We start from the raw sequence: 15,520 nt of genomic DNA, 5'->3' as shown, positions 1-15,520 counted from the left end.
GCGGAGCCTCGGGCTGCGCTCGCCGGGAACAAAAGGCTCCTGCTGCCCTCGCCGAGCGCCGTGCCCGGGCTCCCGGCACCATGGCCGGCTGCGAGCCCCGCCGCGCCCGGGCGCTGCTCCTGCTGCTCCTCGCCCTGTGCAGCCTGAGCGCTGCCCAGCCCCGCCAGCGCCAGTAAGTACCGGGGACCCAGCGACAGCATCCCCGGCAGGGGAGAACCGGCTGTGCCCGGCCACGGCTCCGGGGGGTTCGGCGGAACAAAGCCCGCGGGGGTCGCGGAGGGAGCGCGGAGCTCCCCGGGTGTCCCCGCCGGTGCCGAGCGCGGACAGAGGAGAAGGCGCCCGTGCCGAACCTGCCCCCAGCTGTCCCGACAGCGGCCGCAGAGCTTTTATCTGCCTGCAGTTATTTAAGGAATCCGGCTGCTGCGGTGCTGGGGGTGGTTGAAGGTGGCGTTGGGCGCTCCTGAGCACCGTGTGAAGATTTATGTCGTTATTTATTTATTTATTTTGTGGGGAAGATCAGCCGGGGAGAAAGTCAGAGAACTTTCCCCGCACTTTTAGAAACTGAATCCGCGGCTCTTTTCCAGTGTGCTTGGGTTAATTTTGATTAAGGTTTGCTTTGTTCTTTACCCCCGGGTTATTATAGCCCGTCAGCATCGTGAATAGCTGCATTAACTGAGTGCCACGAAGAACTTATTCTCACTTGCTTACTAGAAAATATTTCACGTCCTGCCAAGTTTTGGTGTAACCTGACAGAGCTGTGAGTTAAAAGTGCTTAAAGGATCTGTCCAGTCCCTGTCAAGTTAACTCTTTGATTGCCAAGTTAAATATTTAATTTTCAAATGCCACTTAATAAGTGATTTAAATAGTTGTATCAAGGGATTGATACTTCAGAAAGAGTTTCAGCGATTCAGAACAATGTGAGTACATGTGCTTCACATATGGCACTGCAGTGCTGGGCTTGTGACAGTTTAAATCTGATCATTTCATCCTGAATGCAGCTGGTACTCTTTCTCCCTCTGTAGCTAATTCGGCTATCTCTCTGACCAAGGATTTGCAGGCTCAGTAGTAACTTTTTATTGTTATTTATTACCATTCTGATGAATTTTCAAACCTGGCAGCCATAAGGTTTTGAATCTGCAAGTACCCCGTGCAATTTAACTCAAATGCCACAGAGTTCTGAACTTCCTTTGGGGGTAATGGGATCTCCATGGCAATGGGGCCTGCTGAGAGAGGAACATGGGCTTGGAATTTGATAAAAGATTACTTGGGGGCTGTAAAACACCATCATCCTCATCCCAAAGTGATAATTAATCACGAGCTAAAGCAACGTGGCTCATGGGACTGTAGAAAGGAATGGGCTGAGAAATTTGGCTTGAAAAGGCATCTGAGGAATTGCCTCGCGTTAAAAAAAAAAAAAAATCCTTTTGGGTAGGGGGAAAAAAAACCCAGAAAGGTGTGTCATGAAGAGAATATAGATGTGTTGCTTCCAGCCCAGTGCATCGAAGAGCTCAGAGCCTGCAATGCTTTTAGCTGACAAGTTCATGGCACGGTGCCATTCACAGAGGAGTGGTGCAGATTCCATTCAGAAACTCTCACATTGCAGCATCTATGGGAGGTCGTTTTGGGTGGCTTTAAAGCTCTCTGTGTGCCTTCGAAAAATAATGCCTTTTGTAAACTGGCAGGATCTAATTGTTTGAAGAAGAATGTGGTGGTAGAGCTGGGAATTCGAGCCCAGTTTTGTAGCTGCAGTTTCTGGGCTGCTTCTGTATAAAACTGCAAGTTCAGGTGTGTTCCATGCACTGAGTCTGACATTTAGAAAGCTCCAAAAATCAGCTCTGAATCCCTTCACTCCTCCTATATGAAGCTGATCTATGAAAACGGAGCCCTATGATGGAGCCGAAAAATATCTAAATTGTTTCAAAGAAAGCGTGGCTATAAAGCTCCATGAGAGGTTCAGGTACCTCCTTATTCCTTCATGAACTTTAGCTCTTTTATGATTAGCTGGTTGTATGTTTAGTTTGCTACATGTACTAGATAAATGAATGTATTTACTGTTATAAATGCAATAAGCATTGATATATTACTGGCTTTATTTAACTCCTAAGGATCTGTAAGCCATTTGTAGCCACTTAGGCTCTGTTTGTTCATTTACACATATTAGACTGCTGGTCCAACAAATGTGACCCTACAGGGGCAAATACATTGTGGTTACTGTGCTGCAAAGAGAGAGAAAGGACAGCAACACACACGGAGCTCTTTGGGGAAAAAAGGCCAATTTATTGTACAGACAGCCCGGATTTAAAGTGTGTCAGTGCAGCCAGGACAGGACAGGAGCTCATTGGACAATTGGGAAAAACATCCTTGGGACAGCACCTCAGGATGTGTCCCACGGGAAAGACACCAGGGGTTAATCTTTATTATGAATTTTACTCTGTTTTTCACCATATTATTTCTTTGGGAGACTTCCTCCCTAACTGGAGCTGCAGTCAGCTTGTCAGCCTGAGAGTCAGGAGAAATCCAGGCCTGAAAGAATTTCCAAGCTGTAATTCCCCAGCTCTCTAAATGTGTGTGTCCACAATACATCACAGAGCATTTGTTCTTTTCTTTTTGCTGCACAAAAATCGTCTCCCCAGTGAAGGTAACGTTGTGGTTGGGTAGCTCTTGTGGCTGTGCTTTGACTGACCACTTCCAATTGTGCTCCTCAGGGGTTATTTGATTGCAGCACCTTCTGTTTTCCGTTCTGGGGTGGAGGAAGCCATAAGTGTGACCATCTTCAACTCTGTCAAGGAGACCACGGTGCAGATCCAGCTGGTGGTCAAAGGAGAGCCGGTGTCCCGGAGCCACGGAACAGTGCTGGGTGAGCTCCTGGGGCTCTCAACCTCACAGCTGCTTTAGGAGTGGACATGCTGTGGGAGCACCTTGATAGCTCCTAAAGAATTGCTTTAGGTGATAATGGGATCAAACGAATTGATTTGCTGCTGCACCTTCTCAGTTGATTGTGCTAAAGTGGTTTTGGTGTGTGTGATCTCAAACACGTAAGGCTGAGAACTTTGCAACACCAAGACATACAGAGACCCAATATAACTGATACTCCAGAGTTTTATAGTGATTATGCTTCCTTTTGATGCATGAATATTTATCAGTGGGGGCTATACGAGGAATAAGATAAATTTATTTTAAAGAAAAATATAACATCTACATCATCATTAATTTCTTCTCTCCAAAATGAGTGCTGGGAACACAGTCTCCCCATCTTCAGGACTGGGTGTTGCTGAGAGAGGTGGTAATGTTTGTGTAGTTGGATAAGTCTTTAAAATCCAAGCCAGATACCTCTGTCCTGTGAGTAAAAGCAATGTGATTTGATAACATCCAACTTTACACTGAGTGAATTTACACTGGAGAAAGTGGAATCCAGCAGCCCTGTTGTACCACTGTCAGCAGTGGTGGAAGCTGTAGTGCAGTCAAGGCAATCAGGCTCTTTAACCCTCATGTTTTAACCCTTCTCTATGTTAAAACTGCAAGTTTTGTGAGAGCCATTCCATTTATTGGAACAGATTGTCTCTGGTTGCGTCCTCCCCTTGATGCCTTTGAAAGTGGCTGACAATTGCAAAGCTTTTCAAAGGGACTGATGCTGACACACGTGGACAGGAAATGCTCAGGAGAACTCCTGGGTGTGGCTGTGCCCAGCAATCCGAGCAGATCCCATGAGTGTTGGTTTTGAGAATTATTTAAGTCCCTAAAGAGTCCAGGTCCTTTTTACAGCAAAACACTTCTGCAACCACAGGCTGCCCTGTGCTGGAACCTCAACCTTGGGCTGCTCTCCAATCACAGAGAACTCATGTTGGACAAAAGTTGTAGATAAATGTGAACCAGGTTTATTTTGGAGAACTCTGCTGGGTCTGACTTACCCTGCAAACTGTTTTACATAGTGCAGGGAAATTACTTCAGGTGAAATCATAACAAAGGGATCCAAATCATACAAAGGGATACAGCTCTGTGGTGTGGGGTCTTCCTTCACTCAACTGCAAATATCTAAAATCTTAGTGCCTTGCCTTGAGAATAACTCTTGCTTTCTCTCTCTTTCATATTTTAGATAAAGGAACAATTAAGCTGAAGGTGAGTGTTAATTATTTTAAGATGATTTTGGTGTATGTGTAAGGGACCTTCCCTCAGTCACATCAGGCATTGCTCTCTGGCACAAATAAATGTCACATTCTGGTCCCACACTGAGGAGGACACAGCCTTCACCTGAGGAAAAGTGGAGAGTAAAAACAACAAAGCTCAACCCATCACAGCTCACCTGCCAGGCCCTTACCCCGCTAAAGAAAATCAGTGGCTCATGGCTCTACATAAATTTCTGTGTTGGGGTTATTTTATAAGAATTGCAGTACAGAATTCTGTGGGGAGGGTTATGACTTGAAATGTTGGCAAAATTAGCAGGACTAGAAGAACAAGCCCTTAAAAGTACTGGGTTTCTTTACCTAGGACTTAATTTGGGTTTGTCATTTTTGGGATGATTGGTGGAACAAAATGTTCAGTTGTGATCTGCATCTGGAATGGTATCAGATTTTTTGCTTTGTCACTTTTAATCTGAAGTAATTTTAAAGTACTTATTTCTCTGAGCAGCTGGTTGAAGGTGTACATGCATGCACTTTTTTGGGGGGGACTTTTTTGTGTTGGTCCTTGGGGTTTTTCCCTCTGTTGGCAGAGCTGTGGGTGTATTTCCCCATGGAACACACCTGCTCTACTGGAGGCTGCACATTTGGCTCATGCATCAGCCATCACTTTGCTTGAGTGATAAAGGGCAGAAAAACATTTCCTGCCATGCTTTCAGCATGAATTTACCTCTTTTGAAGTTTACATATTGTAGAAAATCAAGTATGTCCTAATTTTTCTTTTCACTGCCAACACAGGTTTCCACCACAACGCAGCAGGGGGCTCTTCTTGCTCACCTACATTCCCCAAAAGCTCAAAGGCTTTTCTGTGTGTTCCTCCTGGTTTGTTTTTTAGGTGCCTTCAGGGCTTCGTGGACAAGCACACCTGAAGGTTTGGGGCAACAGGCACCTGGCAGAGGAAGGATACATTTTCCACAACTACACCACAGTCACCATCGACAGCAAGGGCTCCTCAGTGTTCATCCAGACTGACAAACCTGTCTACAAACCCAAGCAGAAAGGTGAAGTCATCTTGGACAATTTGCCAGATGCTAGGGCTGCTTGCAAGGGTATTTTTAGGATGAGTTCTTCTGTTCAGTCTCAGCTCTGTGACTGATAAATTCTCTCTTTTCTTTTTTTAGTGTTGATAAACCTTTTTATGGTGACTTCTGACCTGAGGCCAGTCAACGACAGGGTAAAAAAAAAATGTTTTCTTTCACACTGTGCCGTATGATGGAATATTTGGTAGCCTGCATTTTATTGAAATGTACACTTATGCAGAAACAGAACTGGATTTTAAACCTATTAGCTTGTGTTTTATTTGTAATTTAGCTTTTTTCACTTGGTCATATTCCTATTGGAGGAGAATACAAATTTTTGGAGTGCTGGCAAATAGGAAGCAGCTCTGCCAGAGCAGAGACAAGAATTTTTTAGAGACTTGCCCCTTATTTAGGTAGTGCACTGATATGTAAATTATCACTTTTCCAGTTAATGTCTGAATTAAATGTGTATTTCTCAGCTACTCTTACAAAGAAGAGATGTTCAAACTCTGTCATTTTGGGTCTCACACCTTGCTTATGTCAACTCAACACTTCAAAAAAAGCAGAAAAGTTGTTTCATAAAGCCTTTTACTGTTCTTTTTTCTTTCAGATTGAAGCTTATGTGGTGGTGAGTACCTGTGTGTCCATCTAGCATGTGTCCTGTAGAGGTACAAGGTCTGTGTAGCCTTTGAAGGAACAAATTTGTGCTTTTCCTGTCCTTTATGGCCATTCCCACCACTAACCTCTGCAATTCTCTATCCTTTTATGTGTCTTTATCTGATCTCTGTACCTTTGTTGTTTTGTTTTTTTTTTCTATCACCAGCAAACATCCTTGTTTCCTACTTCAGTTTCAGAAACCCATTCCCATTTTTCAGCCTGAGAAGAATTGCCTTGGTTCACTGGCATTTGGAGCTGTGACAGCCCCACTTCCTCTCCCTTCTTTTCAATGCCCACCCACTCCTGTCCTGCCAGAGCAGGGCCACCCTCACCTCTGCACCCAGGCAGGGATAGTGGGCAGCAGAAATCCATGGAAAGGAAAGGGTTCTCCTGTCTTCTTCCTTATGAGGTGAATGAGAGGTTCCTTCTGTGTTTGGTCTTATTTTTTCCTTTTTTTTTTTTTTAAACCACCTGTCAGAAAGCAGAAGGATTCACTCTTGTTGAAGATTTAATGCTGACAAAACCAGCAGGATTCATTTCATCTGAGTTTGTCAGCTAAAATTTGTCTTCCTGGTTGTACAGCTCCCTTTAGGAATAAACTGTCTGCAGAGGTCAGTCCCTCCCATCCAGGACTGGTGTCTGAAGACAGGGGCAAGATCTGCTTGTCAGTGATCACTTGTGTGCATTGCTCACAGGAGCAGAGCTCTTAAATAATTCCAGAAAACAAATACCCCTGCTAAGGTACTTTTGGGATATTTTTGACAGGTATTGGTTACATTTGAGCTTTAGTGAGGTGTGTCTATGACAAAAGGAAGTTCTTTGTTTCAAACTGAGTTAAATGAATGAGTGAAACTCATTTTCACTGGGATGTTTCTCCTCCCTAAACCACCCTGCAGGATCCTCGGGGGTCTCGGATGATAGAATGGAATAACTTGAAGCCCTTTTGTTGTGGTGAGTTCCAGATTATTTATTTTTTCCTCTGTGTACTGTCATTTGCCTTTGCTTTTCTTTCCACTGAGTGGTGTTCAGTAAGGCTTGGCAAGGGCTGGAGAGTGACAGAGTTCACAGAGTGTTGTTTCCTTTTTCAGGCATTGTCAATATGACTTTTCCTCTGTCTGATCAGCCAGTGTTTGGGGAGTGGCTCATCTTTGCTGAGATGCAGGGGCACACTTACAACAAATCCTTTGAGGTGCAGAAATACGGTGAGTTGGCCCTAAGCCAGGTGCATTTGGAAGAACAGAACACTGTGAAATGCTTTCACTTGAGATGAAACACCTGAAACAGGGCATTTGAAATGCCACGAGGAAAAATTCTTCAGAGCCACGTATTTCAGGGATGCAGACACTGTTAACTGAGCTGTGCTAAGGTCACCTTACCAAGGTGCTTTTGGTTGGCTGCTCTTGTTGATTGAGCCTCTACTGGGTGTTACCCTGGTAAATCAGAACCAGAGTCCTGTCAGAGCTATGGGGCTTTGTTAACACCTGGGCAATGAGAAAAGATTCTGCTCTATTCTGGGCAATGAGAAAAGATTCTGCTCTATTCTGGGCAATGAGAAAAGATTCTGCTCTATTCTGGGCAATGAGAAAAGATTCTGCTCTATTCTGGGCAATGAGAAAAGATTCTGCTCTATTCTGGGCAATGAGAAAAGATTCTGCTCTATTCTGGGCAATGAGAAAAGATTCTGCTCTATTCTGGGCAATGAGAAAAGATTCTGCTCTATTCTGGGCAATGAGAAAAGATTCTGCTCTATTCTGGGCAATGAGAAAAGATTCTGCTCTATTCTGGGCAATGAGAAAAGATTCTGCTCTATTCTGGGCAATGAGAAAAGATTCTGCTCTATTTCTTTTCATTGCAGTGTTGCCAAAGTTTGAGCTGCTGATCGACCCCCCTCGCTACATCCGTGACCTTTCACTGTGTGAGAAAGGAACTGTCCATGCCAGGTAGGAACGTGTCCCAAACCAAGTCCCATTGCTCGGGATTGTGGTGCAATCACTGGAGCTTCCTGCTGCAGACTTTTCAGATGATTTCTAATCATCATCAGAAGCTTTCTGATGTAAGAGCCTTCAAAAACAGGGTAAAAATAACAATCTGGGAAACTTCCTGTGGTACTGTTCTAGATGTGCAGGTGACGTGGTAATTGTCTTTATACAACCAGAAGAACAGAAACCAGCTGGAATTTATTAATGATCTTCTTTGCATTTCAGATACACATTTGGAAAGCCAGTGACAGGGAAGTTAATTGTCAATATGACAATAAATGGTGTTGGGTACTACAGACATGAAGTGGGACACCCTGTCCTCAAGACCACCCAGGTGAGGGAGACCATGGACTCACCTGTGATGAAATGCCTGATCTGTCTCCTTTAATATTTATCCCACAGCTCTGTTTTGTTGCTGATGGGAGATCAGAAAATGAAGGAATAAATATTATAACTGGGGCCAGCATAATAAAAGTATTGCTTATTTTTACATGATATGCTTATGATTTTAGATATTAGGAAGAGTCTCTTTCCCCAGAGGGTGCTGGGCACTGCCCAGGCTCCCCAGGGAATGGTCCCGGCCCCAAGGCTGCCAGAGCTCCAGGAGCGTTTGGACAGCGCTCTCAGGGATGCTCAGGGTGGGATTGTTGGGGGGTCTGTGCAGGGACAGGGGCTGCACTCATCATCCGTGAGGGTCCCTTCCAACTCAGGATATTCTGGGATTTGCTGGGATGAGAATTTGTTGGCATAGTTTTAATCTGTTTAAAGAACATATGGGGGTGAGGAGAGCAGGAGACTGAGGTGACAGAGTTAGTCCAGACCCTCCTTTTCCCCCACTCTTCAATTAACTCCCTCCAATCCTAATCCTTCCAAAGCCCTGCTGCAAGCTCCCATCAGGTGCCTGTGCTCTAGGTGTGGTGTTTGGGTGTGAAATGCCCTTTCCCTTTCTGTCCCCCACGTCCCAGATCGATGGCTCTGCTGTGTTTGATGTGTGTGTCAAAGACATGATGCCAGCTGATGTCCCCGAGCATTTCCGAGGCACAGTCAACATCTGGGCCACGGTGATCAGCTCTGATGGCAGCAAGCAGGTGACCTTTGATGACTCCACACCTGTCCAGAAGCAGCTGATTGACATCAAATACTCCAAGGACACCAGAAAACAATTCAAACCTGGGCTGCCTTACAAAGGCAAGGTGAGATTTAAAGTAGAGCCATGGACATGTGGCTGGTTTCAAGTTGTGCTGACTTGATCCCAGTGATTTTCCTCACCTGGCATTGCCTAGAATTGCTGATAATTTGAAGCAAATTGTTCTGTGAATGCCCCACTGTGCAGGTAGAAGTCACTTACCCCGATGGAAGTCCAGCTGACAGAGTCACCATCCGAATTAAAGCTGAGCTCACACCAAAGGACAACGTTTACACGAGTGAACTGGTCTCAAGGAATGGTCTGGTGGAGTTTGAAATCCCCTCCATCCCCACAGCTGCCCAATATGTCTGGCTGGAGGTGGGTAAAAGCTCCTTACAGGATTAGCAGGCTTTAATGTAACTAATCTTGTCAAACCTGCACTTTATAAATCAGTGCTACAAACGGGGAATCAGTGCCTTTTAACTTCAGCTTCTGGGTTTCAACACAGCAAACACTGCCTTGTTTCTTGCTGCTGAGAGAACTGATGTTGAGAACCACAAGGAAAAGATGCTTCTCCAAATACAGCTTCACATGGTAGTAGGGGTCCAATATTTGGGCAGTAAAGATGTCAAGAGATGAAAGGTGGAAGGTATAAAATGGGAGAAGAGAGATTAAGAAAGAACAAAAGGAGCTTTCTATGCATAATATTCAGATATTTTTATTTTTTTTTAAAGACCAAAGTGACAGCAATCGATGGGAAACCCTCTGGGGATCAATACCTGCCCAACTACTTGTCCATCAGCAGCTGGTACTCACCCAGCAAGTGTCACATCCAGCTCCAGGCACCAGATAAACCTTTCCAGGTATGTTGGCTTCACATTCCATCATGGAAACCACTGCTTTGCTTGGTTTAAAGTGCTTTTTTTCTAATTAAATATTTCTGGACCTTCCTGGTTCTGGGATCCTTTCCACCACAAAGGATGAAGGAGCTGCACTTGAGCCACCAAATAATTGTTGAATGTGGGGCTACACGAGGAGCTGAGCAAAACTCCCTTGGTGCTCTGTGCAGTACCTTGTTTCCAACCCTTTCTGTTCAGAGAGGAGGTGGCTGCAGGCAGGGAAAACACTTCAGTTTTTCAGTTTAAATGTGTGCTCTGTGTGCCTCCAATAAGGCTCAGACATGGATTGTTTGCTGGAAATGATTGGAAGTGAAGTTAGTGGGAGTGGCTGAAATTACTGAAGACCAAAATTAAGGCTGTGCAGTCTCAGTGGAACTTGCAGTTTAAATTTCAGCTGGATCTGTTCAATCTTCCAGTTATTGAACTATGAACATGATTGCCTTGTCTTCCTTGGTAGGTTTTGTAGGACCCTCTCTAAAAATATAATTCTGCCCTATAAAAGTTGTGATTTAGATCTGATTTAACCATGATCCCTGTTGCATAATGTTTTCTGAGAGTTGTTCAGGGTTTCTTCTTACCCAAGAAAATGTTCTGAAGATCTGCATATTGCTCAGTGGAACAAAAAAGTGGGTTTTGGCAATAAACACACTGAGATTTGTTATCAGCAGGTTTGTCAGGTTGGTTTCAGACTCTTTGTATCCAAATAAGAGTATTTTTTTTTTATCATTACGTTTCATGGAAGTTTAATGGCTAATTAATCTTTTACAAGTTTCCTGAGGTATGGAAAGGGGATTATACACTGCTAATCTGAACACATTGTTCTTATTATAACCTGATTAGAACTAATTCTTCTGTGGGAAAGCTTGGAGCTGGATGACCAGCTGATGTGGGAACTGTTTCCATGCATTGCCAGCTCTTACTGGGTGTTCCAATTAGCTACATTCATTTTTTTAATGATTTGTTTCATCATTTGCACTGGGGAATTCTTAATACTTCAAATATTTGATGTCACGAGGCACCTCTTGGACTCTGTGGCATTCTCACTGTATTTAACCATCAGCAGCTCCTTGTATTCCAGTTCTGCCCTTTGGTTTGTGCCATGTGTGCATTCTGCACGGAGAGCACTTGGAGCTGAAGAAAGAGAGAGGTTTTCCAGAACATTTCTTTGGGATTTTTCTGTCAAGCCTTGAATGGTTTTATTTGGGAACTGCTCTGCTTTAAACGGCAGGAGGGTGAGGAGGGGAAGGTGCTGAAGGAACCCTGCTGAGCACAAGTGTCAGCCACTGCTCAGACCCCAGGAGGAAGGAGTTTGTGTTCCTGGGAGGGGCTGCTGCTCCACAGAGTGATGGTTACTCAGCCAGGCACCACCAGTGCTAATCCCATCACTGCTGTCACTTCTGGTGGGATTTGGGGGATTTTGTCTTGGGGTGTTCATCCTCAGTGAGCTCCTCTGTTTCAGTGCCCAGGTGTGCAGCTCTGGAGCAGACAAAACAAACCAAACTTTCTTCTCATTGATTTGTGTGTTTGACACCTCCCCGAGTGCCCGACTTACAGATTGTTATCAAGACTTTGTATAATTTGAAAGCATTTTCCCTCTGATCTCTTCCCAGTCATTTCATGGTTATGTTTGAATTGGTATTTGCCAGATGAATGTAATCACAATTAAACTGCAAGGGGTATCAAACACATTTCTCTTCCCACCCCCAACCCAACTCTTTCCTTTTTTGGGCTGGGCTACTGAAGGGGTGTCTAAAATTCAACCAATTCTGACAGCTGCTCTGTGCCAAAAGGCTTAACTTTCAGGATTCCAGAGATTCCTTTATTGTTTCATTAATGCATACAACCCCCAGCTCATTTTCCTGTAGATTTGCAGCGAGTGGAGAGCTGAACACGGGCCCCTTTTATTGTGGAGCAAGTCCCTGAGAGCAGTGCAAATGTAAAAATGCACTTTTCAATGCATCCATTTGTGAGGAGAGGGCTCACACCTCCTGTGGCCTGGAACCCGAGCAGGTTTCTGTGCTTTATCACCCAAAAGCTCGATACAGAGCAGATCTTTGGCTTTTCTGTCCTGCAGGTGGGAGAGGAGGCCTGGATTGCAGTCAAGTCCACGTGTCCTTGCAACTTCACTCTGCACTATGAGGTGGCATCACGGGGGAACATTGTCCTGTCAGGGCTGCAGCCCAGCAATGTCACCCAGCAGAGGAGCAAAAGAGCCACCACACCCTTGGGGAAGAACATTGACCTCACACACTTCCCAGGAACAGGTACCAGCACCAGAAAGGCAACCAGCCCCTATTTTCAGCAAAAAAAACAAAACCCTTTTTGTTAATGTGATGCTCCTTAAAGAATATCGATAATTTTGTGTGAGAAAAATAATGAAATCCGTTGCCCTCAGTCGTGTAAAAAAATCCTCCAAGAGGGGGTAACTCTTGGAAAGTTTTCTTTGGTCTCTCTCAGTTAAAAAACTCAAATATTTGCTTGGAGTAGAGCAGCAGGGAAGTGAAGGACACGGGTTGGTTAAATTGGTTGGGCTTAAACTGAGAAGAGAACGTTAGATGGAAAGAGGAAATTAAATGGACTGATAAAGGAGATCACACAGCCCACAGGGGGAAGGGAAATGAAATGTGGACTCTTGGTTTGTACAAGGAGTAACAGAAATAGACAAATCTGGTGGATTTGGGGAGCAGGGGGTGAAAAATGGTGGGATTGGAAAGATGGATAAAACAGCTGCCAAAGGAAAAGTCTGGCTGTCCTGGTAACCACTTTGGGAATTGGGGAAAGAGGGACAGGAGCCTCCCTCCACGTACCCACCAAGCTTCTGCCAATCAGTAATTTGGGATTTGTGATGATTTTCTGCACTGAAGGTTTGTTCTGAGCTGTTGCATTTACAGTTTGCTCAGGGACTCTGTGGTTGCTCTGTCACTGGAAGAGTTCAAGGCCAGGTTTTGTGGGACTTTGGGCAACCTGGTGTGCTGGAAGGCATCCTTGTCCACAGCAGGGATCTCTAAAGGTCCCTTCAACCTAAACCATTCTGTGATTCTGTTTAACAGCTCCAGTGATTCTCTGCTCTATAAACTGCATAATCCTTTTTCAAACTTACTCCTTTTCTCTCATCAGCATTCTCCAGATAATGTTTTCTGTTTATTTTCAACACCTTGATAACTTAACTGTGTGTTTCCTTGATTTCTTGGCTGGAAAAAAAAGAGTAATCTTTCCCTACCTACCTTCACCATGCTGCTCATTAAATTGAGTGCTAATTACCTTTCACAAAGAGGAGGAAAAGGGAAAATATTCTGAACTCAAGACGGTGTGCAACAGGAACAGAGAAGAATACAAGTCCTGAATGGACAGTTCTGTGCCTGTCAGCATAAGGAGGGGGTGACAGGGATAAATAAAGCTATTTTTCTCCACAATTCCTGTTTCAGCCCCTCCCAGCACGGCTGCAGCAGAGGTTGAGGTGTGTGTGACCTTCCTGAGGTTCTGGGTCCTTCACTCCATGGCTCCCCTGGGTCGGCTGCTCGTGTTCTATGTCAGGGAGAACGGAGAGGGGGTCACAGACAGCCTGCAGTTCTCTGTCAGCTCCTCCTTTGAGAACCAGGTACTGGACAGCACGGCCTGCTGTCTCACTGCTCTTGGATTTATTTTTTTTTTGGGATAATCGTGGGGTTTGATGGGATTTCCCTTCCCAGGTTACCGTGGAGCTCTCGGCCAACGAGACCAGACCAGGTGATGTTGTGAACATCAAGGTGAGAGCTGCAAAGGGAAGCTGTGTCTGCATGGCCACGGTGGACAAGAGTGTCTACCTGCTCAAGCCAGGCTTCCAGCTCACAGCCAGCCAGGTAGAGGCAGATTTAAGCAGCCATGTCCTTTCCTCCCTGCTGTGGGAGTGAAATTCTCTCACTCCTCTCCCAGCTGGAGGGAGCAGCCGAGGGCAGCAGCCCGTGCCCTTTCCCTGCAGGTGTTCCAGGAGCTTGCCGAGTACGATGTGTCTGATGCTTTTGGAGCCCCAAAGGAGGAAGGGCACTTCTGGTGGCCGGGCATGTCCTCACGGAGGCGCCGCAGGTCCTCGGTGTTCCCCTGGCACTGGGACATCACCAAGGACGCTCGCTTCGCCTTTACAGTAGGAAGAACTTCCCTCCTTCCCTCTCTTCCCTCCTTCCCTCGGGCATTTCCAGCCCCATAGGCCAGGAGTTTTCCCCACATCATTGCTGTTTCTCCAGGGTGGGTAGGATGAAAAGTAATTTTTGAGAGCAGAGTGAGCTGCTCTAGCAGGGATATTTGAGAAATGAGGTTTGATTTTTGGCTGGTTTGGGGAGGGTGAGTTATCCTGCTGGGTGAAGGAATTCCTGCTGATGCTCTGGAGAATCAGACAGGGACCAGAAGGTTCCTCCAGGCATGGGTGAGCTCGCAGATCTCTCCTGCAGCCACTCCAACAGGGAATGTGAATCTTTCCTTGGAGCATTTTGGACTGTCCTTTGGAAATCATTTCAATTTCTTTCCTACCCTGGTTCTCCCAGCTTCTGTTGCCATCTGCATGAAAGACCTTTATATCCTTGATCAGGTTATTATTTAAATGCAATATATTTATAGTTACTTGGTGTGTTTCCATAGTTAAACCTGCCTAGATTTTAAAAACCTGATTTCCTTTGATCTGTGCTGTGCATTTGAATCAAATTGCAAGTTGAGCATTTAAAACAAATTGGGGTTTTTTTTAAATGTACTCATGCACAAATTCATTTCTTCATTGCTTTGCATACTAACAATGCAGCCTTTTAAGCTGAAAAAGTCATTTGTAGTTTTTAAGACACGCTGCTATTTCCATGAGCTTTTTGCCTTGGTTTAAAATGGGGGTTCCCTGATCCATTTGAGGAGTTCTGCTTGTTTGCCTCTTCCTTCCTTGCTACATTTGTACAGTGGAGTCCCTCCACCCTTTCAGGCTCTGCTCACATCCCTCCTTTACACTGCAGGTGCACCCTGTGCTCCCTGACACAAGGAGCTGCCACCTGAAAGGCTGAGCTGTAAATCTTGGATTTTCTTTACAATCTATTGCTCCTCTGAAATGCAGACTGGCTGGGAGCCAGTGTCACAGCTCGGGTCTCTTTATTCCCCAGCTCTGCTGATAATGATGATTCTTGCTTCCTACAGATCCCTCAACTCTTCATTCTTTGGCCTTCCTCTGATTTTAGCTAAATTGTTTTATTATGTTGCCTTAAACCCCAGAGGCTTTCACACATTCCTCCAATGCCTCAATCTCTTAATTACAAACTAAATCCTCATTTTTATCCACTGCTTCTTCTCCTACTGGGGTCTGAGGGAGTTTTTTCTCTGATGCAGCTTTTTGTGTCCTTACTGAGAGCAGTGAACTCTTGGGCCAAGGTTCATTTTTGGGGGGCTGGTGTGGGTGCAGGGGCTGCACACCTGGTGAGTGCAGAGAACAAAGCTCCTTCTCCCGTGCTGCCTCCTGTGAATGAGAGCATTTAGGGACAGAGCTGGCAGCTGCCTCAGGAGCTCTCTGAGGACATTTTTCATTTGCTTGGCATCCCTGGCAGGGCAGAGCTGCCTGCTCACTGCAGCACACCACACTGCAAACTTTTAGGAAGGGTGAAAAGCTGTGATGTTGTATTCCAGGTGAAAAATACATAATAATAATGATTTTTTTTTTTTT

The 15,520-nt window shown here is 45.1% G+C and overlaps 1 protein-coding gene across 4 annotated transcripts in view; it reads left to right on the top strand.

The window, feature by feature from the left end:
- Positions 1-5: 5 nt before the first annotated feature.
- Positions 6-15,520, top strand: part of CPAMD8 (C3 and PZP like alpha-2-macroglobulin domain containing 8) — a 54,870-nt gene continuing 39,355 nt past the window's right edge. For all 4 annotated transcript variants that reach the window (XM_088179070.1, XM_088179068.1, XM_088179069.1 and 1 more), the window contains exons 1-17: positions 6-172; positions 2,706-2,857; positions 4,094-4,116; positions 5,011-5,176; positions 5,297-5,349; positions 5,805-5,822; positions 6,748-6,802; positions 6,940-7,053; positions 7,707-7,791; positions 8,056-8,164; positions 8,796-9,023; positions 9,164-9,334; positions 9,691-9,819; positions 11,930-12,119; positions 13,281-13,453; positions 13,545-13,694; positions 13,814-13,975. In XM_088179070.1, the coding sequence (XP_088035196.1) occupies positions 81-172; positions 2,706-2,857; positions 4,094-4,116; positions 5,011-5,176; positions 5,297-5,349; positions 5,805-5,822; positions 6,748-6,802; positions 6,940-7,053; positions 7,707-7,791; positions 8,056-8,164; positions 8,796-9,023; positions 9,164-9,334; positions 9,691-9,819; positions 11,930-12,119; positions 13,281-13,453; positions 13,545-13,694; positions 13,814-13,975 (2,070 nt within the window). In that variant the 5' untranslated portion in view covers positions 6-80. The remainder of the gene's footprint in view (positions 173-2,705; positions 2,858-4,093; positions 4,117-5,010; positions 5,177-5,296; positions 5,350-5,804; positions 5,823-6,747; positions 6,803-6,939; positions 7,054-7,706; positions 7,792-8,055; positions 8,165-8,795; positions 9,024-9,163; positions 9,335-9,690; positions 9,820-11,929; positions 12,120-13,280; positions 13,454-13,544; positions 13,695-13,813; positions 13,976-15,520) is intronic.

The sequence above is a fragment of the Sturnus vulgaris genome, chromosome 26, assembly GCF_052056855.1.
Source record: "Sturnus vulgaris isolate bStuVul1 chromosome 26, bStuVul1.hap1, whole genome shotgun sequence".
NCBI lineage: Eukaryota > Metazoa > Chordata > Aves > Passeriformes > Sturnidae > Sturnus > Sturnus vulgaris.
Note: the sequence above shows the minus strand (reverse complement) of the source record. Positions and strands in the feature narration are given on the sequence as shown.